Source organism: Passer domesticus, chromosome 20 (assembly GCF_036417665.1).
Source record: "Passer domesticus isolate bPasDom1 chromosome 20, bPasDom1.hap1, whole genome shotgun sequence".
NCBI classification, from domain to species: domain Eukaryota; kingdom Metazoa; phylum Chordata; class Aves; order Passeriformes; family Passeridae; genus Passer; species Passer domesticus.
Genome location: NC_087493.1, coordinates 10,640,180 through 10,667,604, shown reverse-complemented (window position 1 = coordinate 10,667,604; position 27,425 = coordinate 10,640,180). Strand labels below are relative to the sequence as shown.

Sequence of the window (27,425 nt, the reverse complement as noted above, 5' to 3'; positions counted from 1 at the left end):
ATGAGCTCAGATGCAGAGATGGCAATCTTTGGAGAAGCTGCTCCCTACTTACGGAAGCCAGAGAAGGAGAGAATTGAAGCCCAGAATCGCCCATTTGATGCTAAGTCAGCCTGTTTTGTAGTAGATGACAAGCAAATGTATGTGAAAGGTACCATACAGAGCAGAGAAGGTGACAAAGTCACCGTTAAAAAATACGATGACACAGTAAGTGATACCATTGTTACTCCTATGTGATCATCCAGTTCAGGAAGTTCCCTGTTTTAGATTTCTCCTGTTGTTCCTTTCTCATTTTTTTTTGCTAGACTGTGACCGTAAAGGATGACGAAGTCTTTCCCATGAACCCTCCCAAATTTGATAAAATCGAGGACATGGCCATGATGACCCACCTGCACGAACCCGCTGTGCTGTACAACCTCAAAGAGCGTTATGCAGCCTGGATGATCTACGTAAGTGGCAGTGGCAGCAGCAGCTTCCTCTGGGCAGCCTCAGGAGCTGCTGGGCCAGGCTCAGGGGAAGCCAAGGTGCTGTGTCCCTTCCTTGCAGACCTACTCGGGTCTCTTCTGCGTCACTGTCAACCCCTACAAGTGGCTGCCAGTGTACAACCCCGAGGTGGTCACTGGCTACCGCGGCAAGAAGCGCCAGGAGGCCCCTCCACACATCTTCTCCATCTCTGACAACGCCTATCAGTTCATGCTGACTGGTGAGTTACCTGGCAAGAGTGGAAAACCCTAATATATGTAGGGCTGGCTACTTGGTTAAGGAATTTTGGGTTCTACTCAATGGTGCCATAGTCCTACAGCGCAATGCAAGATCAGACCATGAAAACCTTGATGGTCTGTGGGCTATCCAATAATGAAGGAAAAGCAGTAGCTGGCTGTATGGCTTTGTTCCTCCTCTCTTTGCAAGGAATCTAAAGAAGAAACACAGCAAATAATCTGATTATAATCAAACAGTATTTAAGCCAAGGTCTCTACATAAAACAAAACAAATAGTAAGTGGGAAGCCTTGTAAAGAATCACTACTTGAAGTTAAATTTTGGGCTACTTCACACCTGTCTGCATAAAAAAAAAAGTCCAGATGCAAACAAATGTGTAATTATGCATCACTTACCTTAGCTTGTATGAAGGTGATAAATACTGATATAATACAGTTTTTTCCCTTGAAGTCCTGACTGTGTCTGAAGAACTGACACCCTCCACATCTCACTTGAACAGCTCTTTCTGTGATTTTGTTTTCAGATCGTCACAACCAGTCAATCCTTATCACGTGAGTATGATTTGGTATGAGTGACAAAGCTGACAAAAAAGTGATGATGTTTCCTGTAATAATTAATTAAATTTAAATAATTAAATTAATTAAACCAATTAATTAATTAAATAGTTTCCTGTAATAATTAATATTTTTGTTTGAACAGCGGAGAATCCGGTGCAGGGAAGACTGTGAACACCAAGCGTGTCATCCAGTACTTTGCAACAATTGCAGTCACTGGTGAGAAGAAGAAAGATCCACAGCCCGGCAAAATGCAGGTATGACATCAGCTCCCCCTTCTAGTATTTGCCAACACTGAGGAAAAAGTACAAATATGTATTTTGTGGCTGCAGGGCTATCTAAAGGCAGAAAGAGTTGTGCAGCTGAGAAGACAGGATGCACAACCCAAGCACACCTATGCTCATTTACCTCTGGTGCCCAGCCTCAAATCTGCTGAACTCTTACTTATAAAACGATTTTGTCAGTGTAGGGAAGCCTCCATTTACACATGGGAGTCTTTACCAGGGAGAGGGAGATTATGTTAGACAGCAGCTTCCTCTGCACTGTACATCCATGTACTTCAGTGTCCTCTGAGATCCACAGCACCTGAGTGCTGCAGGTGAAAAGAGAGCAGTTGTAGGCACGCAGATTGTGGTGATTGGTGTTGGGACTGTGTGTGGCACAGTTTGGGGTCTCTGGGGCTGTGTGTGGCACAGTTTGGGGTCTCTGGGGCTGTGTGTGGCACAGTTTGGGGTCACTGGGGCTGTGTGTGGCACAGTTTGGGGTCTCTGGGATGGGCTGTGTGTGGCACAGTTTGGGATCTCTGGGATGGGGCTGTGTGTGGCACAGTTTGGGATCTCTGGGGCTGTGTGTGGCACAGTTTGGGGTCACTGGGGCTGTGTGTGGCACAGTTTGGGGTCTCTGGGATGGGCTGTGTGTGGCACAGTTTGGGGTCACTGGGATGGGCTGTGTGTGGCACAGTTTGGGGTCTCTGGGATGGGGCTGTGTGTGGCACAGTTTGGGATCTCTGGGGCTGTGTGTGGCACAGTTTGGGGTCTCTGGGATGGGCTGTGTGTGGCACAGTTTGGGGTCTCTGGGGCTGTGTGTGGCACAGTTTGGGGTCACTGGGGCTGTGTGTGGCACAGTTTGGGGTCACTGGGGCTGTGTGTGGCACAGTTTGGGGTCTCTGGGATGGGTTGTGTGTGGCACAGTTTGGGGTCTCTGGGGCTGTGTGTGGCACAGTTTGGGGTCTCTGGGATGGGCTGTGTGTGGCACAGTTTGGGGTCTCTGGGATGGGCTGTGGCCCAGCCTCATCCCCAGTGGGTGCAGCTGTGAGCAGCAGGTGAGCAGCACTGGCAGCACTGAGCCATGGAGTGCCCAGGTGTGCTGAGCCACCACCAAAGGGAGCAGAGGGCACACAGGGCACTGCAGAACATCAGGGGTGTAAAAGGGTGGGCTGAAGGGCAAGAAGGGCAGATGCTTGCAGCTTTTTGAAATGATTTGATTTTACTGTGTATGGGCAAATGCTTAAAGCCTTCTGGAATTGTGTGGTGACACTCTGTGTATTGTGGCCATCTCAACTACAACACATGCTGCCACAAGCAGTCAGTTCCCACTGGCACATGGTTGTGCCATTCCTGGTCCTTGGCTCATTCCTGTTGACAGGGGAAGTGCAGGAAATCTGCACTCCAGAGTGACTGTGATGAAGTTAAGCATCATTTCACTTGCATCAGGTAGTAGTTTCCACTGGCTGGTTTTTCTGTCTGTGGTCAAGAGAACGGCCCAGAGGGACAGCATGAGAAAAGGGCTGGATTTGGGACAGCTGGGACCACTTGCCTGACAGTCAGAAAGTAACCTCAGAAAGGATGCTTGCAGCAAAGAAAGTGCATGCCTCGATGTCCCTTTGCTGAGCAGCACAGCTGTTGCAATCTGAGCCCACTGGTGCTTTTGCAAGGCACAGGCTTCATTCCCCATCACAGAACAAGCAACAAACACCCTTGTGGCACAAGTGTGTGCCACCACAGCCTGTGAGATGCTCATCAAAGCGGGTGACATGTGTCAGCATGTTATTTGAGTACCCAAGGGCATAGTGGAGCTTAAGGAGATTCCAAGGCTGAATATTCTTTCACTCAGAGGCAGGTGTCTGTGATTGATGTGTTGTTATGGCCAAGGCAAGTTCATCACAGGCACTCTTTCCATCAGCACCATGTTAGAATCTCCTGGGCTCAGCTTTCATCAGCTGCTCACTATGCCAGGACTGATTTCAGAAAAGCTTCAAGACAGCTGAGACATGTACAGACCATGTGTGATAGAAGGAAAATCACCTGTCTCAGACTGGCAGTAATCTGTTCTGCCCTCTTCTGACTATTCACAGAATACTCTATATTTTTAACATTCCAATCTCTGTGACAATAGCAAGTTCCTCTTTATAAGAGCATTAAATAAAACAGGTTATGGCTCTGTGTAGCACATCTTTCAATGGCAGATACAAGCTGAAATCAGATGCCAGGCAATGGTACAGGAATAAGGAAAGTGTGTAACAACATTTCCCCAAAATAGGGTCTGGGCCTCCAGCACTTTGTCATCCAGCCTGTAAACAGGACTCCAGAATGAACTTGTATAAAGAATTGCCATGTTATCCATGTACAGTGCTCCTGTTTCAGTTCCCTGGTTACAGCTGTGCACTCAAAAGAGGCTCGGTGTTGGTGTAGTCAGCTGTACTGACACACACACTCTCCTCTCCTCAAAAGCTGAAAGATACACGTAGAAGGCATTATTCTATGCATTTAGGATATTTTATCTAAAAAAAAATATTTAGAGCTTCCTATGCTACTGCATTGCTTTCATTTTAGAGGTCAATCGTCACGGGGGACTAACAAAAACTAATTTAAACCTGCTGTGCCATCTGCAGACAGTGCTGGGAATGGCAGTGCCTCTCCCCCGTGCTCAAGGCTGCACAGAGATGCAGTACTGAAACAGTGCTGCTCACCTTTCATCTGATATAAACCAATTTATCTTATTCTTCTCCTTATTCTTTGTTTTCCATCTGTCTTGAGAATTATCTCTGGCAACACTTTCATGCCCAGACTCTGCAGGAGTTGCATTAGTGACTCTGCTTCCTGGACTGTATTTCACCAAAAATGAGAGAAAAATGTCACAGAAGCTTTTTTCCTTCCATATTTTTGTACTTACCAAGAGAGATACAGCACAGTATCAAAACTTCAGGTGTTGATCATTCATTCAGCAGTAATGCAGCAGGGAAAAAAAAAAGAAATTCAAGAGTCTCTGTTCTGTGCTTATCTAAGTCTGGTATTTGAGTGTCAGGCTTTGTCCATGTCTCAATTTTCAAAGAATGTCAAGAGCTGTATTCCTGCATCCTGAAAGGCTGCTGCTGTTTGAATGCAACTGCAAAGTTTTACATTCTCCCTTGGTAGGTGTTTCCTACCGAAGTCTGTACTTGTCAAGCATGAGCAACCTTCAGAAAACTTTCCAGATTTCTCACTTTTTCTTTAGCTGTCAAGACTTTTGTGAACAGGAATGCAGAAACACCTCTCACAGGTTTCAAATACCTTGAACTCCACTGCAGTGACTTTGTATGTGATACCCAACTAGTGGTACCAGATACAAGAAATAAGCAAAACACAGATCTGTCTTTCAGCACTCTTTCCTTTGAAACCAATGGCAATATCCATGAGTGTTGGCTGCTGAGTGATTAAGAACTCTGTTAACTTTTAGGTTTAAATCACATGCGATATGTAAAAATTATATGTAATATCCCTTTTGCAATATTTGTGAATTACTAAGTAGTAAAGTGATAAAGAAGCATTTTCTTCTGTGACTAGGGAACTCTGGAGGATCAGATCATCCAGGCCAACCCACTGCTGGAGGCTTTTGGCAATGCTAAGACTGTGAGGAACGACAACTCCTCGCGTTTTGTGAGTTCATTTCACATTTATTGGAAAAGAAATATAATGCAAGTTTCATTCATTGATTGTCATAACCAATGGTTTGATCTGCACTGCTTGATAGGGAAAATTCATCCGGATTCACTTCGGACCAACTGGCAAGCTGGCCTCAGCAGATATTGAAACCTGTGAGTTGGAGCAACTCAGTGCAAGCAGAATGTATGCATTTGCAACCTCAGATTTACCAGGAGACTAACAGCACCTCTCTTTTGGTTAGATCTCCTGGAGAAATCCAGAGTCACTTTTCAGCTGTCTAGCGAAAGGAGCTATCACATTTTTTACCAGATAATGTCCAACAAGAAGCCCGAGCTCATTGGTGAGTGCCAGCAGTGCTGGGCTTGGCTCAGTGAGAGCTTTCTCTTCCCACTGTGACCTCCCCAGTGCCACTAAAGGTGACCCACATACCCGCAGATCTCCTCCTTATCTCCACCAACCCCTACGACTTCCTCTACGTGAGCCAAGGAGAAGTCACGGTTGCCAGCATTGATGACAGCGAGGAGCTGCTGGCAACAGATGTGAGTAGAGCAGAGCAAAGCAGAACAACCCTGGAGCCAGTCCAGCTGCAGCCAGGGGGGCCTGTCCAGCCTGACCCAGCACTGCTGGCCCAGTGCCATGGGACTGGGATGGTGCTGGACACAGCACAGGCAGGGACAGAAACCCCACCTGCCCCTTGTGCTTCACCCTTTGTGCTTTCCCAACCTGCCTGTTGCCCCTGCAGAATGCTGTGGACATCCTGGGCTTCAGCCCCGATGAGAAGGTGGGGATATACAAGCTGACAGGGGCTGTCATGCACTATGGGAACATGAAGTTCAAGCAGAAGCAGCGGGAGGAGCAGGCAGAGCCTGATGGCACAGAAGGTAGGGCTGATTGCAGAGTTTGCTTGTGAACTGCACCAGCAGAGAGCTGGCAACCCAGCCCCACAGAGTGCCCAACACTTTGAAAATTATTTTGCTTTCCAGAAATTAGTTTTTATAAAGATTGCTTCAAGCCTTACAAAGACACTGATTTAATTTATCCTCTACAAGGAAAAAGACATACAACTTAAGCATTGCTGCAGCCCTTAAGGCATGGACACGGGATTGTGTTGCAGCTGAGATGTTGCCTTTGGAGCAAGGAGAATATTCTCCATGAGACTAGAGAGGAGCTTCTGTTGATAACACAAGCATTTGAGTTGTGTCAAAAGTAGGCGCTTTGTAACAGAGACATCCCAGAGGACCAGGGCTCTTTTCTTTGTCTCTACTGAACTCGTTTGCTGTTTCTCATCCTAGTGGCTGACAAGGCTGGCTACCTGATGGGTCTGAATTCTGCTGATTTGCTCAAGGCTTTATGCTATCCCAGGGTGAAAGTTGGGAATGAATATGTAACCAAAGGACAGAATGTCCAACAGGTATATAAATAGCCCATCAGCTTCTCAATTTCTTGAGAGTGTTCTTTCAAATGTAAAGCTAACTCAACATTTGTTACTGCCATGGCTGTGCTTCTTACAGGTGTACAATTCAGTGGGGGCATTGGCTAAATCAGTCTATGAGAAGATGTTCCTGTGGATGGTTGTTCGCATCAACCAACAGCTGGATACAAAACAGCCCAGACAGCATTTCATTGGTGTGCTGGACATTGCTGGCTTTGAGATCTTTGATGTGAGTTACTGTAGGTATGCTTGCCCACTGAGGGCTGCTTGAAACTAAATGGCTTTTTTCTGGTGTTTTGGATTTTTAGTTCAACAGCCTGGAGCAGCTGTGCATCAACTTCACCAATGAGAAACTGCAACAGTTCTTCAACCACCACATGTTCGTGCTGGAGCAGGAGGAGTACAAGAAGGAGGGGATTGAATGGGAGTTCATTGACTTTGGCATGGACCTGGCTGCCTGCATTGAGCTCATTGAGAAGGTGGAAAAAATCTTTTTATTGTAGGAGAGTACATTTCCTTTATGATAATTTATTTTAGTTCAGTCGTTCTTGATGCGTTACTGTTGAATTACGTTCTCACATCAAAATAGGCAGCTTATGAAACCAAAGCTCTTAGAACAACAGACTGTGTCTGCACAAACAATGGTTTCCTGAACAATGTGGCTGAGGTGGAAGGGACAATGCCTACACAATGTTAAACTTTAACAACTGCCTTTAAACAGTGAAGAGCAGTAATGGCTCCCCTCCCCGCCACTTACTTCCTTTTTGTGGTCATATTTCTCCCAGCCCATGGGCATTTTCTCCATCCTGGAAGAGGAGTGCATGTTCCCCAAGGCAACTGACACCTCTTTCAAGAACAAGCTCTATGACCAGCACCTGGGCAAGTGCAGCAGCTTCCAGAAGCCCAAGCCTGGCAAAGGCAAGGCTGAGGCCCACTTCTCCCTGGTGCACTATGCTGGCACAGTGGACTACAACATCTCTGGCTGGCTTGACAAGAACAAGGATCCTCTGAATGAAACTGTTGTGGGGTTGTACCAGAAATCATCCTTGAAGCTGCTGTCCTTCCTTTTTTCTAACTACGCTGGTGCAGAAACTGGTGAGTGCCTTTTCACTGATGGCCAATAAGGCAAAATTCAACTAAAGCCTCCTTCTGCTTCTCCTCTCAGTGGCATACTCAAGGCTACCAACCCCTAAGGTGACCTTGTTCTTGTGTGCATCCAGATATGCCAAAACTAGGACACCAGCATGCAGAACTGTTGGAAACACCACATTTATGTGCTGCAGAGAATTAAAGCACAGCGAGTCCAACCCCAAGTGACACGGAGGTGTATGTTTCCTGACTAACTGTGCCGTGAATCACCTGCATGCTTACCCAGCCACTAGACAGGGGCCAAATGACTATGCAAAGTGCAAGCATTTTAGTCTTTGTAGATAGTTTTATTTCTTGAGGGGAACTGGAAGAACAGAAAGGAGCCCATGCAATGATTTCATATCCAGCTGGTGTTGTGATGCAAAAAGAGACAGAGAATAAATTTAGAAGTCCTCTATAAATCTCAATTTAATTGGCTTCACAGTATGGCAACTATGGAAAGACACTGAGCTGCTTGGACTTGTATTCCTGCGACAAAAATTTGCTTCCTGCCATAACTCAGAATAGAACTGTACTCTTCACCTGGAATATTGGATTAGGAGATTTTTCATTAGAAGACCTCTCGGCACTAAGTGGATGCCCAGTGCTGAGTCACATTTTTGAGATCTTTCACCTAATTAAAAAAAATAAATAATGGAGTATTGTGTAATACTGATCAATATGCGACCAGAAGCACAGAATACTGTTAGGAAACTTAGGTCAGGCCATACTGTTCCATACCAGCAACCTAAATCTTGCAGGGAGCAGCGTGTCAGTATTTAAAATGAAGTATTTTATTGGTCTATTGCCAAAGGAAGATGAAGTCTACAAAATGTACTGCATATTTTAACTGTTCACCTCCCATGTACTTCTTCCAAGGTGATAGTGCTGGTGGTGGTGGCAAGAAGGGTGCCAAGAAGAAGGGGGGCTCTTTCCAGACGGTGTCTGCTGTGTTCAGGGTATGTGAATTTCTTTTTACATGAGCCATGCTTCCACAAAATGATCTGAAGGCTGGAACACCTATCCTAGAAAAATGTCTGAGAAAGTTGGGGCTGCTCAGCCTGGGGAAGAGAAGATTCCAGGCACACCTTATTCTGGTTTTTTGATACATAAAAGGTGGCTTATCAGAAAGACAGAAAATTACCTTTTACCAGGGCCTGTAGTGACAGGACAAAAGGCAATGATTTTAAACTGGAAGAGGGTAGATTTAAACTGAATATATGAAAAAAAAATTCACTCTGGGGAGGCCCTCGCATAGGGTGCCCAGAGAAGCTGTGGTTGCCCCATCCCTGGAAGTGTTCATGGCCAGGTTGGATGGGGCTTGGAGCAACCTGGGATAGTGGGACAAGGATGCTGGGTTTGATGATCTTTTCCAAACCAAACCATTCTGTGATTCCCTGAACTTAAATAACTCCCTGAATTTAATAAGAATGCAAAAGCTTTGTAGCTTGAAGCTGAAGCCCTTGTTTTGTTCCATCACAGGAGAACCTGAACAAGTTGATGACCAACCTGAGAAGCACCCATCCTCACTTTGTGCGTTGTCTGATTCCTAACGAGACCAAGACACCTGGTAAGGCCACCCTTATGTTCTGAAGACAGGGGACTGGCAGGAAGCTTCCACACCAACTTCCCAGCTAGCTCCTTCTGCATGCAAAGTCCTTTTGGGGGTTGGCCTGCAAGACAGTAACAAGGGGAGCTTTTTTGTGTTGGCTACTGTGACTGAAAAAAATTGAGCATTACATGGCCCAGTTACTCAGTTTTGCTCATGTGTGTATCTGCATCTTTGCTTAATGTGTGTACAGAACTGAGGGTGAAAAAGATGGGTTTGATTACAGCTGATACAATTTCCTGTGGTCGGTAACAGCATTAGAAAAGCCCTTGCTTGGATGGCACTGCACTACACTGTGCCACCTTTGCCTACATCCAGTGAGAAGACTGATGCTGTTGAAGACTTTCAGTTGGTCTCCTAAAGCACCATCCTGCCATTTTTTGAGAAATGTGGCCTAATGCCTTTGCACAAGCACTGCTAGCCCTTGTGTTCTTAGTAAAACTCACTGATACAACTCTCCACAACTTGTATGAACTGGAGGCATGTTCTCTCTGCTCTTCCTGCATTTTTAATCAAGAAGTGCTTGAATTAAAAAAAAAAAAAGAAGAGAGAATTCTGAAATGCTAATACACATGAAGATTCCCTGAGATAAAGATGGGATCATGATGGATGTATTTTGTTTAAGGTGCAATGGACCATTACCTGGTGATGCATCAGCTGCGGTGCAATGGGGTTCTAGAGGGCATCCGAATTTGCAGGAAAGGGTTTCCAAGCAGAATCCTTTATGCAGATTTTAAGCAAAGGTAGGTGCTCAGTTATTACTCACTGTCTGTTAGGAAAAGGCCTCAGTAAGCACACAGCTCAGGTGACGTGTCTGGTGACATTCACAGTCAGATCAGTCTAGTGGCATTGGAGGGAACCAAGGCATTAATACTGCTCTGAGGTCACCCCAGGGCTTCCCTCTCTGACCAGACCAGAGATTTCTCTAAACACCAGAACCAGGACAATTTCTAAACTGAAGCCAATGCCTGATGATTCAAAGATACGCAAAACACTTGCAGTGCAATGAGTAAGGTGCTATTTTTGGCCTTCTTTGAAGACTTCCAGATTACAGATGCAAAGTCAATCCACATGAACGTCCTCACAGTGCTCTGTCTCTGGCCTTCTTCATCTTTAAAATGGAAACAACTAAACTGGTTCATGGGGGCTCAGTTGCCATAGAGTGCTAAATCAGAACTGTCGGCTGTTATAGTTAAATGTAGCATCTTCCATGCTGCACTGGTGTGAAACTGACCCATGATATACAATTAATCCTATCTTCCTCACCCTCTTTACAACCAGTTCTTGCAACCTCTCTCACCACAGGTACAAGATCCTTAATGCCTCAGCCATTCCAGAAGGCCAATTCATTGACAGCAAAAAGGCTTCAGAGAAGCTTCTTTCCTCCATTGATGTTGACCACAACCAATATAAATTTGGCCACACTAAGGTAAAGTCCTTGTGGAAGAGTAAGTATAATTAAGCAATTTTTTTTTAAAGTATTTCTTGCATACTAAATCAGCATTCATGATGATTATAAAGAGTCCAACCACTCTGCCCTGGGCAGGGACACCTTCCACTATCATAGGTTGCTCCAAGCCTCATCCAACCTGGCCTTGGACACTTCCAGAGATGAGTTAAATTTTCCATAAACTACAGTGGAGCGGACATCAAATAACACTGCAATAATATGATTAGCTCATACACAGAGTGACTCGTCATGAATCACAGTACCTTGAGCATTTGAATACTGACAGAAAATTTCTCTAGCTCTTAAACCCTTCCCCTGCAGGCATTTTTCTTTAAACCACCTTGTGCTACCCTGCATCATCTGTTAATGGCCATGTATCTGCCCTAAGCCTCAAGCGTGTGACCCTTTTTTATGTTCTAGGTGTTCTTCAAGGCAGGTCTCCTGGGACTCCTGGAAGAGATGAGAGATGAGAAGCTTGTGAGCCTCATCACTCATACCCAAGCTATGTGCAGAGGGTACCTCATGAGAATGGAATTTAAAAAGATGAATGAAAGAAGGTAATGTGAGAAAATGCCAGCAATTGTACTGTCAGACCAAAGGTCCATCGATGTAATATATTGTCTCAGGCAAAAAGCTGTCCTTGGGAAAGGACCTTAGAAATTACTGGGGAGCAGAGCAAGTACAAACAATCAGTTTCCTCCTGACAGTCTCACAAATTCTGGCAGTAGCTGTTTAGCATTCGGTTCCATAAAAATATTTCCTTATTTTTCAGTTTCTGTCTTAAAAATTTCTAATATGGTATTTGCTATTTTGAGTGACCCAAAAAGCATCAAGCTGCTGTTTCCACAATTGACAGTAACAGCCAGATTTGTAGTCTTAGCAGCAGTACTTCAACAATATCAGTTTTCACTCTGGTATTTACCTGAGCACTTGTGTTTTCCTTGAGACTGAGGAAAGCCTCAGAGATTCCCAGTCAATATGCCAGAGAAGTCTGTCTGTTTTGTAGTATTTCTTCCTTGTATATTCAGACAGTAGATATTATTCAAACTACTGAGCCAGCCATTCTGCAGTAAGTGCCTCGAAATGACTCTTAAATAAAGCAAGGGAGATGAGGGAAAAAAGTCTCATGTAAAAGTTCTTGGGGTAAATCTTGATGATGTGTGGAAAATAATCCAAATGTTTCCAGCTTGAGTCTCACCACCCTCATTAACTGGTTTTATGTGTTTTCAGAGAATCTATTTATATCATCCAGTACAACATTCGTGCATTCATGAATGTCAAGCACTGGCCATGGATGAAGTTGTACTTCAAGATCAAGCCCTTGCTGAAGAGTGCAGAGTCTGAGAAGGAGATGGCCAACATGAAGGAAGAGTTTGAGAAAACCAAGGAAGAGCTTGCAAAGTCTGAGGCAAAGCGGAAGGAGCTGGAGGAGAAAATGGTGACCCTGTTGCAAGAGAAAAATGACCTGCAGCTCCAGGTTCAGTCTGTGAGTAACCTCCATTTCCAGATTCACCCACTTCCTCTTACTCTGCTGTTCTTTTTCTCTTCTTTTCCATTGTCCTCTATAAACAGGCATGTCATGGGGACAAAGCCTCCACTGCTTTTTTCTGGTCTTGTCCCTTACACCTAAGCAAGGTGCAAAGCATGTACCAAACACTAACCCCAGTAAGAATACAGGAGGTTCCAATGCTATCACCAGTGGAAGAATCAGACATTTCACAGTGTATATAATGTGCTCCTCTCAGTGGTGCCTGATTCTGGATGGAATGTAGGCTGTTTCCACATTTGCTGCTGCTATAATGTGGAGCTTTTATATTAGAGGCAGGACTCAAACTGTGGAAACTGCTTTTCTCTGGAATACTGCTGAACAGAGACTGAAATTGCACTTGTCAGGTTTTAAAAGGTAATAAAATATTCAAAATTGCACTTGTCAGGCTCTAAAAGGTAATAAAATATTACATGGCCAAGAGCAGTTTGGTGCAAGTGGACTTGTCACTTGTTGCCATGTGCTTTCAAATCAGTTTAGTTTCAAAAAAAAACCCCTGCATTGTTTCACTCACCAAGGGTCTTAACTGTCTTTTGTCATTTTTATGATAACTATAATGTCTCTTCAATGTGTTCTGGTAGGAGACTGAAAATCTAGCTGATGCTGAAGAGAGATGTGAAGGACTCATTAAGAGTAAAATCCAGCTAGAAGCTAAAATTAAAGAGCTAAATGAAAGACTGGAGGATGAAGAGGAGACAAATGCTGAACTGACAGCAAAGAAGAGGAAACTTGAAGATGAGTGCTCGGAGCTAAAAAAAGATATTGATGATCTTGAAATGACTCTGGCCAAAGTGGAAAAGGAAAAGCATGCAACAGAGAATAAGGTGACAGAGGAATCAGGGAATTATTCTTCCTCAGACTGTGCTCCCATACAGCTTCTCAGTTTTGTGAAAAAATGTAGCCACTTGTAAGTTTTATGAATAGAGGTGAGATGTGTCCAGTGCATAGGAGAGAGGTATTTTCACTTAATCAATCAGCTGACAGAATTTTTTTCTGTTGTTTCTTTGTCATGTTATCATGGGGTTTTTTTGGGAAAACTTAACATTATTTTTGGCTATGCTTAACACTTGATTATCTCTTTTTAAAGAACGTGACTTGCCGAGAAGTTACAGCTGTTTTCACAGCAAATATATGCAGGAAAGACATTCCTTGAGAAAGAGCAACTCAGAGGGCTTTTGTAAATCCCAATGGGAAAAACTTTCAGAGGCAAGGGAAGATCTAGCAAGTTTCATAATAAAATTTAGTAGGATAGGGTTGGGGGATCAAAAACAACTTAAGCAAGGATTCCTATCACGGCAGGAGCAGAGAGATGAGACTCTTGTGGCTGCTGCAGCCCTCATGGCAATGAATATATTATATTCTATTACATTATATTATATTATATTATATTATATTATATTATATTAATTATGTTATATTTATTATATTATATTTATTATATTATATTTATTATATTATATTTATTATATTATATTTATTATATTATATTTATTATATTATATTTATTATATTATATTGCTGCTGCCCTCATTGCAATCAATATAAACATTCTGCAGAGAGCATTTTTACTACATCCATGCAAGGGTGCAGTCACTGTGCTCTCAGTCTGCCATTTCTCAAGGCATCCCCTCATGGGATGGGTGCTGGCTGTCTGACAGGTGAAGAACCTCACTGAAGAGATGGCAGCTCTGGATGAAAACATTTCTAAGCTCACCAAGGAGAAGAAGGCCCTCCAGGAAGCCCACCAGCAGACACTGGATGATTTGCAAGTTGAGGAAGACAAAGTCAGCACCCTCACCAAAGCCAAGACCAAACTGGAGCAGCAAGTGGATGATGTAAGTAGAAATTTTTGGGTTGTGTATATATACACTGTGACAGATGACAGTAGACTAGAAATCTGTAATTTGGAACATAAGCAACACCTAAAGCAGACAAGCCAGCTCTAATAATTTAAGCCAATAAAACATTGCTAATTTAAAGGAAATTGTGGAATCCAGCACAGCTTTCATGTTCATCACAGGGTATTTCAGCACTGTAGCCTTTTGTGATCTGATTTAACCCATTACCTGAAGCAGGAGACCTGTGACAGTTTGAAGGTTGCTGCAGGGTTATTTGTGTGCACATATACTCCAGGAAGTTATAAATACTGTGAATTTGTGTATATTTAGCAGTCTATATGCTTGGAATTGCTGCTACTGGAAAAATTTAATTTCTGTTTTTTCAAAAACTGGTATTTCAACTGTGCACAGCCAAGCTGTGAACAGCTGAATGTCTGGGAACTAAATCACCATGGCAGCTCTGGTCTCACTGTGAGACTGCAGCACATGTGGAGATGCCCTGATTATTTTCTCTATTAATCAATTTCCAACTTAGTTAGATTTTTAAATCAAGAATAGTTACTTTCAAAGTATAATTTATGTATATCAAAGTATGTTTTATGTGTTTTAGCTTGAAGCATCTCTGGAACAAGAGAAAAAGCTGCGAATGGACCTTGAGAGAGCAAAGAGAAAACTGGAGGGTGATCTGAAAATGTCTCAGGATTCCATCATGGATCTGGAAAATGATAAGCAACAAATGGATGAAAGGCTAAAAAAGTATTACACTAACTTATTATGCTCTGAATTCTGAAATACTTGTTTTATCTCAACCACACTGAATTTGCCTTCTTGTTCTTTAATAGAAAGGATTTTGAAATTAGCCAGTTGCAAAGTAAAATTGAAGATGAGCAGGCTCAAAGTTCTCAGCTGCAAAAGAAAATTAAGGAGATTCAGGTAAAGTCTAGGAGTTATTAATAATTGTAGTGGCAAGCACAAATTTCTTAGAATTAATTAGTATTTATTCTTGGACCATTCTACAAAAATATTTTCCCTCACATGAACAAAACCACTGATATGTAACTCTGGGTGCTGTTCCCATCTCAGGGCACTTTTACAGAAACTCTGGCCTCAAATCTTACATGACTACACAGGAAATTTCTCACATGAACATTGTGGCAAGTTTTGAGAATGCCACAGATGTGCAGCCACTCAGAATCACTTTTCTAAGAAAACAATAGAATGTGACTCAATTTGTCATGATCAGGACAAAGATCACCTTCTAAATGCAGAACCAGGAAAACAGCTCTCTTCAGTGCTCTTATCCCATGATTGTTCATTTCAAAGTTCCTTCCATCCTGTTTGCTGCTGTAGAAAGGGCACTGCTTTGTTCTGGCCTGACTTCTAGGAAATTTCTAACAAATTCACATTTCTTTACATTTTCCAGTGACACCTCTTCTATTTCTTCAGGAAAATGAGCTTCTAAAACCTTCACAAAATAATAAATCCATTCTGAGCTATAACATAAAGTATCAGATTTTACACTCACCATTGTCCCCAAAACTGAGTATTACCTGTCCTAGGACACAATACAGTGAAATTTCTAGTGGTACTTCTCTTTAGAAAGAGAAGTATTAATCGATGTGAATGTTTGCTCTTTATTCCTTAGTGATAATTTTAAATCTGTCCGTCCAAAAGTCCTCTTCTAATCAATTAACTCTTGTAGGCTCGGATAGAGGAACTGGAGGAGGAAATTGAGGCCGAACGCGCCATCCGTGCCAAGTCTGAAAAGCAGAGAATCGACCTGTCCAGGGAGCTGGAGGAGATCAGCGAGCGCCTAGAGGAAGCAGGAGGGGCCACAGCAGCTCAGGTGGAGATGAACAAGAAGCGTGAGGCAGAATTCCAGAAGATGCGCCGTGACCTGGAAGAGGCCACGCTGCAGCACGAAGCCACGGCTGCCGCCCTGCGCAAGAAGCACGCGGACAGCACAGCTGAGCTGGGCGAGCAGATCGACAACCTGCAACGCGTGAAGCAGAAGCTGGAGAAGGAGAAGAGTGAGCTGAAGATGGAGATCGATGACCTGGCCAGCAATGTGGAGTCTGTCTCCAAAGCCAAGGTGGCCGCACGGGAAGAAGTATTTGTCATTGTTAGCGTTGTTCTTCTGAACAACTGGATGAGCTGAGGGATTTGTTTTCTACCTCTTCGCAGAGCAATCTGGAGAAGATGTGCCGAGCTCTTGAAGACCAGTTCAGTGAAGTCAGAGCCAAAGACGATGAACATGTGCGGCTCATTAATGATCTGAACACACAGAAAACACGCCTACAGACTGAGAATGGTATGTCCCTTGATGAAATGTAGTATTCCAGTGTCAAGTACTTCAATATGGTGCCTGAATGTCTGTGTGTTTTTAACATATTCATTACTTGGTGATCTGAACAAAACTCAGAATGTAGAATCTCCTCCTAGTGGCAGTCATAGAAATCTACCCAAGGAAACACAAAACCAACCCGGAGTACTATCAGTCAAAATGAACTTGTGAGTTTGTGGTCAGTTCATCGTTTCTTTGATGCTAACACAGCTTTTTTATCAGTGGGAATGCAATTACTATTCTCCCTTCAATTTACCACTTTAAATCTTGCAATCACTTTTTTTGTAGCTAGCTGCTCTCATTCATTTCTCTTTTGTCTCATATCTCTGTCTTTAAAAAACCCAACTTTTTCTCATTAGGTGAACTTACTCGGCAGCTGGAGGAGAAGGAGGCCTTGATTTCTCAGTTAACTCGAGGCAAACATACTTTCACTCAGCAGACTGAAGAGCTGAAGAGACAACTAGAGGAAGAAAATAAGGTGACTTGCTTTCATATGAAACAACAAATTTTGAAGTAAATCAGATTTCTCCTCAGAGAAGGGACATCAGGATAGTGAAAATTTTGAACTTTGCCTTGGAATACAACACAGGGAGGAGACATTAAAATTAAATAAGCAAGACAGTTAAAGCCCTTCTCATCATGCATTCTGAAGATCAAAAACATGAGAGAAATTCAGGAAAGCAGCTCTGTGCCTATAGGCAAAGCAAACAGCAGCAGCCAAAAAAAGGAAATAGAGCAGGAGCACATGCACTTTGTCTATTGGTGGATTTATTTTGCCTCTGCCTGAAACACCTGGTGCAGATGTGTTTGAGAGGTGTTATCCCTCCAGACAAGATGGGCAAGCACCCGACCCTGTTTAACAACCTGTTTAAGCTTCAAACGACCCTGTTGAAGCCTGAAACACAGAATCCCTAATATTACTCATTTTGCTCAATCTGTTTCTCTAGCAACTGTAGCACATGGACAGGGAGATATGAATATTTTATCAGACTAGAGGCAAAATATCCAGTCACAAATTACTCGTGTTCTGACAACTCGTTTAATTTTAACTGCCCAGGCCAAGAACGCCCTGGCCCACGCCCTGCAGTCCGCTCGCCACGACTGTGACTTGCTCCGGGAACAATATGAGGAGGAGCAGGAGGCCAAGGGGGAGCTGCAGCGAGCCCTGTCCAAGGCCAACAGTGAAGTGGCCCAGTGGAGAACCAAATATGAGACGGACGCGATTCAGCGCACGGAGGAGCTCGAGGAGGCCAAGTACGTGGAGGGATGGCTTGGAGCAAGTAGAAGGATAATTAAGCATTATGAGTGCAGAACTGAAAGAAATCAGAATATGTTTGTAGTGGTAATATGCAGAGCAGTGTGCTTTTTAATGTATTAGAAGTGAAAAGTGGATTGAGTGGATATTTAAAGGAGAAGTAGAGGTGTCTACGTAAAGGAGAATTCCAGTGCATTGAGTTAATCATAGTAGTTGAAAGAGCACATTCTTTACACTGTCAGTATTGAAAGCCTATTTTTGGTCCCTCTCCACATTGGGACAGTTCATACTTGGGTGCATATTCTCCCAGTCTGTGGGACTTCAGAGTGCTGTGCCCCCCAGGCTCCTGGCACCACAGCATTATATATTGCTCTCTGTGCCCATCTTTTCCATTCCAAATTCCTTTGTTGTCCATTTTCTTAGAAGGTCAGAATTTTCTTTTTCTCAGTGCTGAATGTCCCATCTTGCAGGAAGAAGCTGGCCCAGCGCCTGCAGGAATCAGAGGAGCAGATTGAGGCTGTCAATGCAAAGTGTGCCTCACTGGAGAAGACAAAGCAGAAGCTGCAGGGGGAAGTGGATGATCTCATGATTGACGTGGAGAGGTCACATGCAGTCTGTGCAGCATTCGATAAAAAACAGAGGAATTTTGATAAGGTTTGTTCAAAAGACCATGCCAGATCTGAACATCATCAGATATTTGATGGGACAAGACAAATTCTGAAATCATTGAAGTTCTGTGCTCACAGTAAAATAAATTGCATCTTACCCAAAGCAAAATTATGGTAAGGACCCCATAGTGGGACATCTGATAAAGTCACAGTATAAATAACCCCAGGTGACCACAGCAAATAATAAATCAGCCTTCTGATAATTTTAAAAAAACCATAAAGCCTTCACAAGGGAGACTGGTCAAGAAGACTGAGTACTCACATGCAAAGGAGCCCTGGTGCTAGTCTGCCAGCCTAACCTTTATCTTTAGTATACTTCTAGTATAGTATTCTTTAATATAATGTAATATCATAACGTAATAAATTAACCTTCTAAGAATACAGAGAATTGATGAATTCCTCCTCTGTCCTGGGGACCCCAGAAACTACCACAGCTGCAGAGATGGAGTGTGTCAGAATGGGTCATGACCCATCAGAATGGGTCATTCTTCTCCTGTCACTCCAGATCCTGGCTGAATGGAAGCAGAAGTACCAGGAGAGCCAGACTGAGCTGGAGGCTTCCCAGAAGGAGTCTCGCTCTCTCAGCACCGAGATCTTCCGGATGAAGAATGCCTATGAGGAAATACTTGACCAGGCTGAGACTGTCAGGCGGGAGAACAAGAACCTCCAGCGTAAGTTCCTGTGTCTGTCAGCTTGGATTCGCTGTGAGCCCTCGGGTGCTTCCACATTTCTGGACTGCCACAGCTCTGCCTCTTCCCAGGGTTTTGTTCTTTATGATTTTCCCACAAAGATGGTGACTTTCTTTCCCGTTCAGCTGATCATAAAGTCACCTGCAAGCACTCACTTCCTTCTCTACAGCATCCTCCTTCCCCAGGATGTTCCTCCTTCTTCACACCATCGTAATCCTATGCATGCACAAGGACCAAGTTAACTGAATAGACAGAAATTATTTTAACTGAATAGACAGAAATTATGATGACACTCAGTTTTTTCAGATTGTTTCTGTCACTGCTGGTAGAAAAAATCTGGTGGGCTGATATGTGTGCCCTGATTATTGGAAAATCATGCAGCTATGGCACAATGGGTTGGCATTTAATAAGCCAACTAATCATAGGAAATACAACTCAGATCCTTTTGAACTGAATGATCACTGGGAATTATCTAAGCATAAAGAGATCAATCAAACTTGGCTGTCTCTGGAGATGTAATTTCACTACCCACAGGAAGCTGACATTATTTTCTGAGCTTACTCCAGCTGGTCCCTCTCACCTTCAAATTGCACACTGAGCTGGGATGTGCAGGTTATCAGAAATGAAGATTGCACACAAGACAAGATGTATTATTTCTTCTCACTGTTACATCCCATTACACCAGAGTCCCTTTTGTCACTCCCATTGCCAAAGAGCAATTGCAGGTGCCATGAACACACTGAGTGGAGCTGAGTATGTGTTTTCTGGTTGCAGAGGAAATTTCTGATCTGACTGAACAGATTGCTGAGTCTGGAAAAGCAAATCATGGGCTGGAGAAAGCAAAGAAGCAAATTGAGCAAGAAAAGTGTGACCTACAAGCAGCATTGGAAGAAGCAGAGGCAAGTGTCCTTAGTCAGGGTCTTGCTTTTAGAGAAATTGAGAACAGAGAAAATTTGAATGTATATTTTATATGCCTACTTATCCTGAAATTGTCCCAGAACTGCAGTAAGAGAGCACAGACCAAAAAGCACAGGGACTGCTCCCCTGCCACACCAATGTGCCATTCCTTGCTGTGCTGTCATGCACAAAACCCCCTCAGTCCCAGTCTAAAAAGTCTAAAATTGAGCTCATTTTGCACCAAGCTGCTTCTGAGCAGGAGGCTTGGCTGTCCTGTTTTATATTTCCTCATGATCTGTTGTCTCTCCAGCGTCACCAGAGCCTTCAGTGCCCAAACCTTGTGGTATCTGAGGCTTTTTCCTAAGGAATATTATTCCTAAATTACCATTGAATATCCAGCTGGGGTACAGTGAGTGTGGGATAGCAGTCAGCTTTTTCAGTGCTTGGTCTTTAAAGGTCCACATTAGGGACCCTTCCGGCTGCAAAGGGCCACATTTCTGCACAGGCATTTCCCAGCAATGGACACTACAGAGACAAATTATAATATTTCAACCCCTACAGGGCTCTTTAGAGCATGAAGAGGGGAAAATCTTACGTGTTCAGCTGGAGCTGAACCAGGTGAAGTCAGATGTTGACAGAAGGACTGCAGAGAAGGATGAGGAAATTCAACAGCTGAAGAGGAATCACCAGAGGGTATTAGAGTCTATGCAAACCATGCTGGATGCCGAGGTCAGAAGCAGAAATGACGCCCTGAGGCTGAAAAAGAAGATGGAAGGAGACCTGAATGACATGGAAATACAGCTAAGCCATGCCAACTGTCAGGTAGCAGAGACACAGAAGCACCTTAAAGCTGTGCAAGGGCAGCTCAAGGTAAGAACCACAAGGCTGCTGTCCCCTGAGCTTTTGCCATTCCCTCTGCTTGCCTCTGGGTCTCACAAAAGGTGCTCTCGCCTTTTAAGGATTCCCAGCTCCATTTAGATGATGCCTTGAGAGAGAATGATGACCTGAAAGAGCAGCTGGCTATAGTAGAGCGCAGGAACAGCCTGATGACCACAGAGATGGAGGAGATGAGAGCTGCCATGGAGCAGACCGAGCGAGCCCGCAGGGTGTCCGAGCAGGAGCTGACGGACGCCAGCGAGAGAGTGCAGCTCCTGCACTCACAGGTATCTGGCATTAGATTCCTAAGGCCCGTGGGAGTGGCACAAGCACATCTGCTGTGTGAGGACACGGGGAGCTGGAGGGTGAGGTGGAGCTGGATCAGCTGGGTCCAGGAGCAGCAGGAGCCTGGCAGGGTCACCGTCCCCACTCTGGGCTCCCTGGCTCGGGGGGCACCAGAAATGCAGCCCCTGTATGAGCCATGCTCACGTGGCTCTCTGCTTCTGATTCCTCAGATGTGGCATTCACGGGGACTAGGATCAATTAAATATTCTAGAATTCTTAATTTTTAGGCAGCGGCTCATCCTACACTAATTAGTACAAGCAGGGTGGGGATGACCTGTCTGCTGGCTGCCCCAACAGAACACGAGCCTCCTCAACACCAAGAAGAGACTGGAAGTGGACATAACTCATTTACAGACTGAAGTTGAAGACAGCATTCAGGAAGCCAGGAATGCAGAGGAGAAAGCAAAGAAAGCAATCACAGATGTGAGTCCTCTTGCTCTTCCATTTTGTACTACCACAGTCACTTTTCCCCTTTAGAAAGGCAGCAGTCAGATGGAGGAGAGCAAATTCTTCAACAGAAAATGTTTGTGACACACAGTCCCTGCCACATGGGCCTCAGCAGACATTGCCCTAGCACTTGTCAGACCCCTCCAGAAAGGGTCCCCATGCCCTGCTAGCTGTCTGTATTGAAGAGGAATTCTCTCTCCCCTTCTCCATACCCATTCACTTTTGCTTCCAGAGTAAATGTAGTAGGCAGGTTAGAACAGATGGTGGCAAAATTGTAATAGAAAAAGAGTAGTTTGAAACAAAGGCCTGTCTAGACACAGCGCGGAAAAGCAGAAAATAAGGGTAAAATCATACACAATTCTATACAAATGCTAGACATGTACAAAAGAAAAAGAGAGACTATAAATAATTCATTTAAATGAAGCTACAGGTTCCATATTATCAGAAATAACAACACCTGGGACCACCTAGGAAAGGTATAGGAAAATTAAACAGAGAATGGTGACACTATTGCATCAAGTCCTGGTGCACCAGTGTTTGGTCCTGCCTGCCCACCAGCAGCAGTGCTGCAGGATCCCTGACCTCTCTGCTCTGCCACGTTGGTGACAGCTATCAACCCCAGCTTCTGAGCACCTCAGCAGCCATCAGCTTTTCAGTGCAGTTTGAGGTACTCAGGGTCATCTCACTGGCAAAAACTGCTTAGAAGTCTGACTCTGGAAAACTTCAGATAGCCAGATACTCAAAGTCATGAGGAAGCCCAGAGATGCAGAGTGCTAGCTGGTAACACCTCAGTATTGACTGACTTAAAACATAGAACTTTGGTACCAATCCATTTGCACACCTTGATTATTTTTTCTTTATGTCAACCCGGTCTGTTCTCTGAGGTGAAGCAGTTTTAGAAGCACAGACTTTGAGAAAGAGTGATCCTGTTTGTGTGACAGTGGCCTAGCTCAGCCATGGGCACTGAGAATGTGCAGAGTCATCACCAGTGTGAGGCTGGGGGTTATTCTCAGGCACCCAGAGCTGCTGGGATGGGGATGTTTGTAACATAACTGTGACCACAACCAGGCAGCCATGATGGCAGAGGAGCTGAAGAAGGAGCAGGACACCAGTGCCCACCTGGAGAGGATGAAGAAGAACCTGGAACAGACAGTGAAGGACCTGCAGCTTCGTCTGGATGAGGCTGAGCAGCTGGCACTGAAGGGAGGGAAGAAGCAGCTCCAAAAGTTGGAGGCCAGGGTATGGTGAACATTTGGGTAGATCAAGGTGAAGTTTCTGACTGGGCCCTTGGTTGCTGGAACCTCTTGGGAGGGTGAAAACAGGGAGAGCCCCAGGTATTCCCAGCAGGTTTGATGAGAGCTGTGCTGAGTAGCCAAATATTGCACTGTGGGTGATGAACCTGAGAGTGACCTCAAAAAAACTGAGTGGGCAAAAATGGGGGCAGATGGACATCAGGGAGACATAGATGGTGATTTTGTCTGGGCAAAAATAAATTAAGTTGTATTTACTTGGGGATGAAATTGGTACTGGTAATGGACAGACTTCAGAAGCTGTTGAATGTGCAATAGAAATTAAAACCTAAAACAGAAAAAAAAATTGCTTTCATTAGGAAAGGCACTGAGAACAAGACAGAGCTGTATGGCAACACATTCTTGCCACTACATTAAGTATACTATGTGCAGTTCTGGTCTCTGCAGCTCAAGAAGGATCTGCAAGATAAAGCTTTATGAGTATTGACAAACAAAGATAGGACTCTGCCATTGGGAGAGACCAGCCCATCTTAACCTTTAAAATAAATAAAAATAAATACTTTACAGAGTGGGCAGTGAAATTTGGAAACCTGTTGCCATGGAAGGCTGTAGAGGCAGCTGGTAAAAGGTTCAAAAAGGGAATAGAAATCAGCAGGTTTACAGAGGGGCACATTCATAGATATGCCACCTTACATCTCTAGTTCAATGCCTGTGGAAGCTGGACAAGAGGAAAGGGAATAGAAAGCAGACAGGTTTCCATGCTGTCCCTAAGCTGTATTTGCCACTGCTGCTCCCAAAGATAAAGATAGCAAATAAAAGACAAAAAATGAAACAGATTTTTCCCATTTACCTGGTGAACATTCATAGAACCCACCCTTCCCTGTTTCAATTTCCTCTTCTCTGACAGATTTAAGCCTAATTTTGACCACAAATGCTCTAGGAATGCACAGCTATGTTCCTTTTATAAACAACTATGGGTTCACACACTGTGTCATCACCAACATAACATGGGAAGCATATTTTAACTAGTCTAGACCCAAGAAGCAGCTGCAGGGCAGCAGGATCAGCAGCTATTCTTGCCATCTTCACTATGATTCTGTGTTTCAGATTAACGAGTTAGAAAATGAGCTCCATTCTGAGCAGAAACGAGGAATAGAATCCCTGAAAGGAGCTCGCAAGTACGAACGGAGGCTGAAGGAGCTCACTTACCAGGTATTGCACATCCTCCACCCTCCTATGGGGTCACTTCAGTTCATCTGCCAAGGCTGACTCCATTTTCACTTCCTACAGTCTGAAGAAGATAAGAAAAATATTCTTCGGCTCCAGGACCTGGTGGACAAGCTGCAGTTAAAAGTGAAAGCGTACAAGAAACAGGCTGAGGAAGCTGTGAGTGGAGGACTCTTTTCAGTGGGGACTGGGTGGAGATTTCTGAAAGGTGGGCTCCCTAGGCCATTAAAATAATTGAGTTGAACAGGGCAGCTAAGGCCATACTGCCTTTGAATATTCTTAATTATGGCTCACCACAGAGCAGGTGTAGCTGTAGTTATCCTGGTACTGGTGCACTTTTGGAGACACACAAGCCAATTTTCCCACCTGGAATGGAGTGGGGTAATTGTTCTGCCCCCTGAATGGCCGTGCTGTGGATGGTACTGGCTATAAACACAGAGTACTGGCAATGCAGGGCTGTACCTGTGAGGCCAGCACAGGTGCCAGTGGTGGCAGGGTATTGCTGGCCAGGGTCTATGTACAAATCACCAGTGGGACGGGACTGCTAGGAACGTGCCATGAGCTGTTTCATTTTCCAGCATTACAGGGTTATGACAATGGGAAGATGCCATCAGCTCACATTCCAGGCAGCAGACCAAGAACTTAATGTTACAACTTACTTTAAAAGTTTTTTGACCAATTACACAAAGCAAAATCACATTGACAGACGTTCTATCCAACCACTATAAGCACACGTACCTTTGGTTAAACAATGCTTGCTTAGTTCGAATACATTACCTGCTTGTAAGCCTTAAAACACAATGCACAGAGCTCCATTATTAGGCTCAGAATTTCCTAATATCTCACTAGATAGACTTTTCTGCAGCGTAGGGAGTTATTCTAGGCAAGCGTTAATACACAGACCATTGCTCTATTTGTCCTCACTTTTCTATTTCTCACATAATTTTTCTGCTGACCTATCTCATGGCTACTGCTTAGCTCTAATCACAGTTCTGCTGTCTCTGAGCCCTGCCTCTTGCATCTTTCCCAAAACCCTCTGAGTGTATAGATTCCCACAATTCCCCCTCTCAGGGAATTCCCACGGCGGGGCAGTGTCACTGGCGCCAGTGCTGTCTGATTTCCAGGAGGAGCAGGCGAACATCAATCTCTCGCGGTGCCGCAAGGCGCAGCACGAGCTGGAGGAGGCAAAGGAGAGGGCTGACATTGCTGAAGGGCAGGTGAACAAGCTGCGAGCCAAAAGCCGCGACATGGAAGGCCAGGTGAGTTGGAGGCTGCAGAGAGGGATGTTCCCCTGCAAGTGGTGGCACAAAGGTCACTGCCCAAACAGCCACAGCTGCATTCCTCCCACCCTTTCACTGGAGGGTCCTCACAAAGAAAGGCCAGGAATTGTCACTGTCTTGGTTTGGAAAGACAGGTGTCTGCTAAGGAAGGCAGGAGCCTCCCCTGAAATGGAAAATGTAAACCCCCTCCCTCCGAATCACTATAAATTTTAAATTAAGGGGCTCTCAGGCAAAAATACGGGAGCAGGAATAACAGTTCTTTGTTAGGGAAGAAAATAAAAAAATAAGCAATGCAGCAAACCAAGACAACACTGACAAAGTCAGATCACAACCTGACACCCTGTTAGTCAGAGTGTTGGCAGCAGTCCAGTTGGAATTGTGGCTCAGCCCTCCTGCAGTGCCAGGGGTGGTTCTGCTGGAGCAAGGATCCTGGAGAAGGGTGTAGTCTTCCAGTGGAATGGGCAGCTGTTCCTCTGGGAAATCCAGTGGAGAAGCTGTGCTGGTGTTCATCACCATCAGAACATCAGAACATCAAGATTTTATCCAGGCAGGAATGCTTGGCTCCTCCCTCTGGGCGGAGCATCTCCCAATGGAGGCTGTAGTTCTTACCAGCCATGCAGTGACATTCTATAGCCTGTTATCAGCAGATTTCACCTCAGAGGGAGGATTGGTTGTGGAAGAGATAAGGAAAACTGCCCACTGAACAGGAGACAACTGCCATACAGATGGCAAATAGAATACATCTTGCCTTGCAATCTGGGGCAGCCACTTACTCAAAACCACTGCACTTTGCAAGTTCTTTTGGAATAGACCAGATACAATCAACTCTAAGAATCCAGGTTTTTCAGCACAACTGGGAGATATTACTTCTTCTTTATAAAATGGCAGAACAATTGCAACAGCCACAGACTTGAAACAAGACCACAAATAACTCAGTTGCTCTAATACCCTCTATATTATCTTCCTTTTTCTGTACTTAGAAATCAGAGAAATGAGGTTCCTGACCTGAGCTGCAGCAGGCTCCCTCCTGATAAAGACTTCTGTGTATCCAGCAGATATCCATTACTTTCTTCAAGTAACCCGGTGTGCTTGTGTGTAACTGATATATTTAGCCAACCTTGAGGTGAAGCTGTGAGAAATCTTATATAGATACTTATATATATATATATATATATATATATATATAAAATAAACCTGGGTGATGTTTTAGTTGACTATATGGACTGCTGATATGAGCACTATGAGATTGACAAGTGTCTGTGCATCCATGTGTATCCCTGAGTCTGTCCGTCCATGTCTGTCTGTCCTTGTCTGTCTGTGTCTCTGCATCCCTGCCCGTATCTTAGTCTGTTCCTGTCTGTGTCTGTGACTCACAGTCCGTCTGTCCATGTCTCTCTGTCTGTTTCTGTCTTGGTCTCTCTGTCTGTGTGTGTCTGCGTGCCCGTGTCCTGCTGTCCGTGTGTCCCTCTGTCCGTGTCCGTGAGTCCCTCTGATGTGTGTCCCTCTGTCCGTGTGTCCGTGTCCCGCTGTCCGTGTGTTCGTCAGTGTCCGTCTGTCCGTGTGTCCGTGTTCCGCTGTCTGTGTGTCCGTATCCCGCTGTCCGTGTGTCCCTCAGTGTCCGTCTGTCCGTCTGTCCGTGTGTCCGCGTCCCGCCGTGCGCTCCGTGCCCGCGGGCTGGCGGGAGCGCTGCCAGGCGCAGCTGCGCCAGCGCGGCTCGAGGGGGCGCTGTGGAACCGCCGGCCCGCGGGGGGATAGGGGGGATCGGGGGGTACGGGGTGTGCAGGGGGTACAGGGGGTACGGGGTGTGCAGGGGATACAGGGCATCGGGGTGTGCAGGGGGTACAGGGCATCGGGGTGTGCAGGGGATCGGGGTGTGCAGGGGATAGGGGTGTGCGGGGGGATCGGGGGGTACGGGATGTGCAGGGGGTACAGGGGGTACGGGGTGTGCAGGGGGT

The 27,425-nt window shown here is 44.8% G+C and overlaps 1 protein-coding gene across 1 annotated transcript; it reads left to right on the top strand.

Annotated features, from left to right (window-relative positions):
* Window positions 1-27,225, top strand: LOC135284466 (myosin-13). Its single transcript, XM_064396008.1, has 39 exons — window positions 1-204; window positions 303-446; window positions 544-700; window positions 1,239-1,266; window positions 1,415-1,526; window positions 5,091-5,183; window positions 5,278-5,341; window positions 5,431-5,529; window positions 5,625-5,728; window positions 5,932-6,070; window positions 6,482-6,600; window positions 6,701-6,850; window positions 6,930-7,100; window positions 7,407-7,716; window positions 8,629-8,708; window positions 9,232-9,319; window positions 9,984-10,101; window positions 10,664-10,787; window positions 11,229-11,365; window positions 12,039-12,294; window positions 12,936-13,178; window positions 14,013-14,189; window positions 14,803-14,948; window positions 15,035-15,125; window positions 15,895-16,284; window positions 16,377-16,503; window positions 16,896-17,014; window positions 17,594-17,790; window positions 18,262-18,445; window positions 18,965-19,130; window positions 19,923-20,047; window positions 20,607-20,915; window positions 21,005-21,208; window positions 21,564-21,689; window positions 22,782-22,952; window positions 24,071-24,175; window positions 24,254-24,349; window positions 25,315-25,590; window positions 27,016-27,225. Exons 1-39 carry the CDS (start codon window positions 1-3, stop codon window positions 27,223-27,225), a joined length of 6,159 nt encoding a protein of 2,052 aa, XP_064252078.1.
* Window positions 27,226-27,425: the final 200 nt, after the last annotated feature.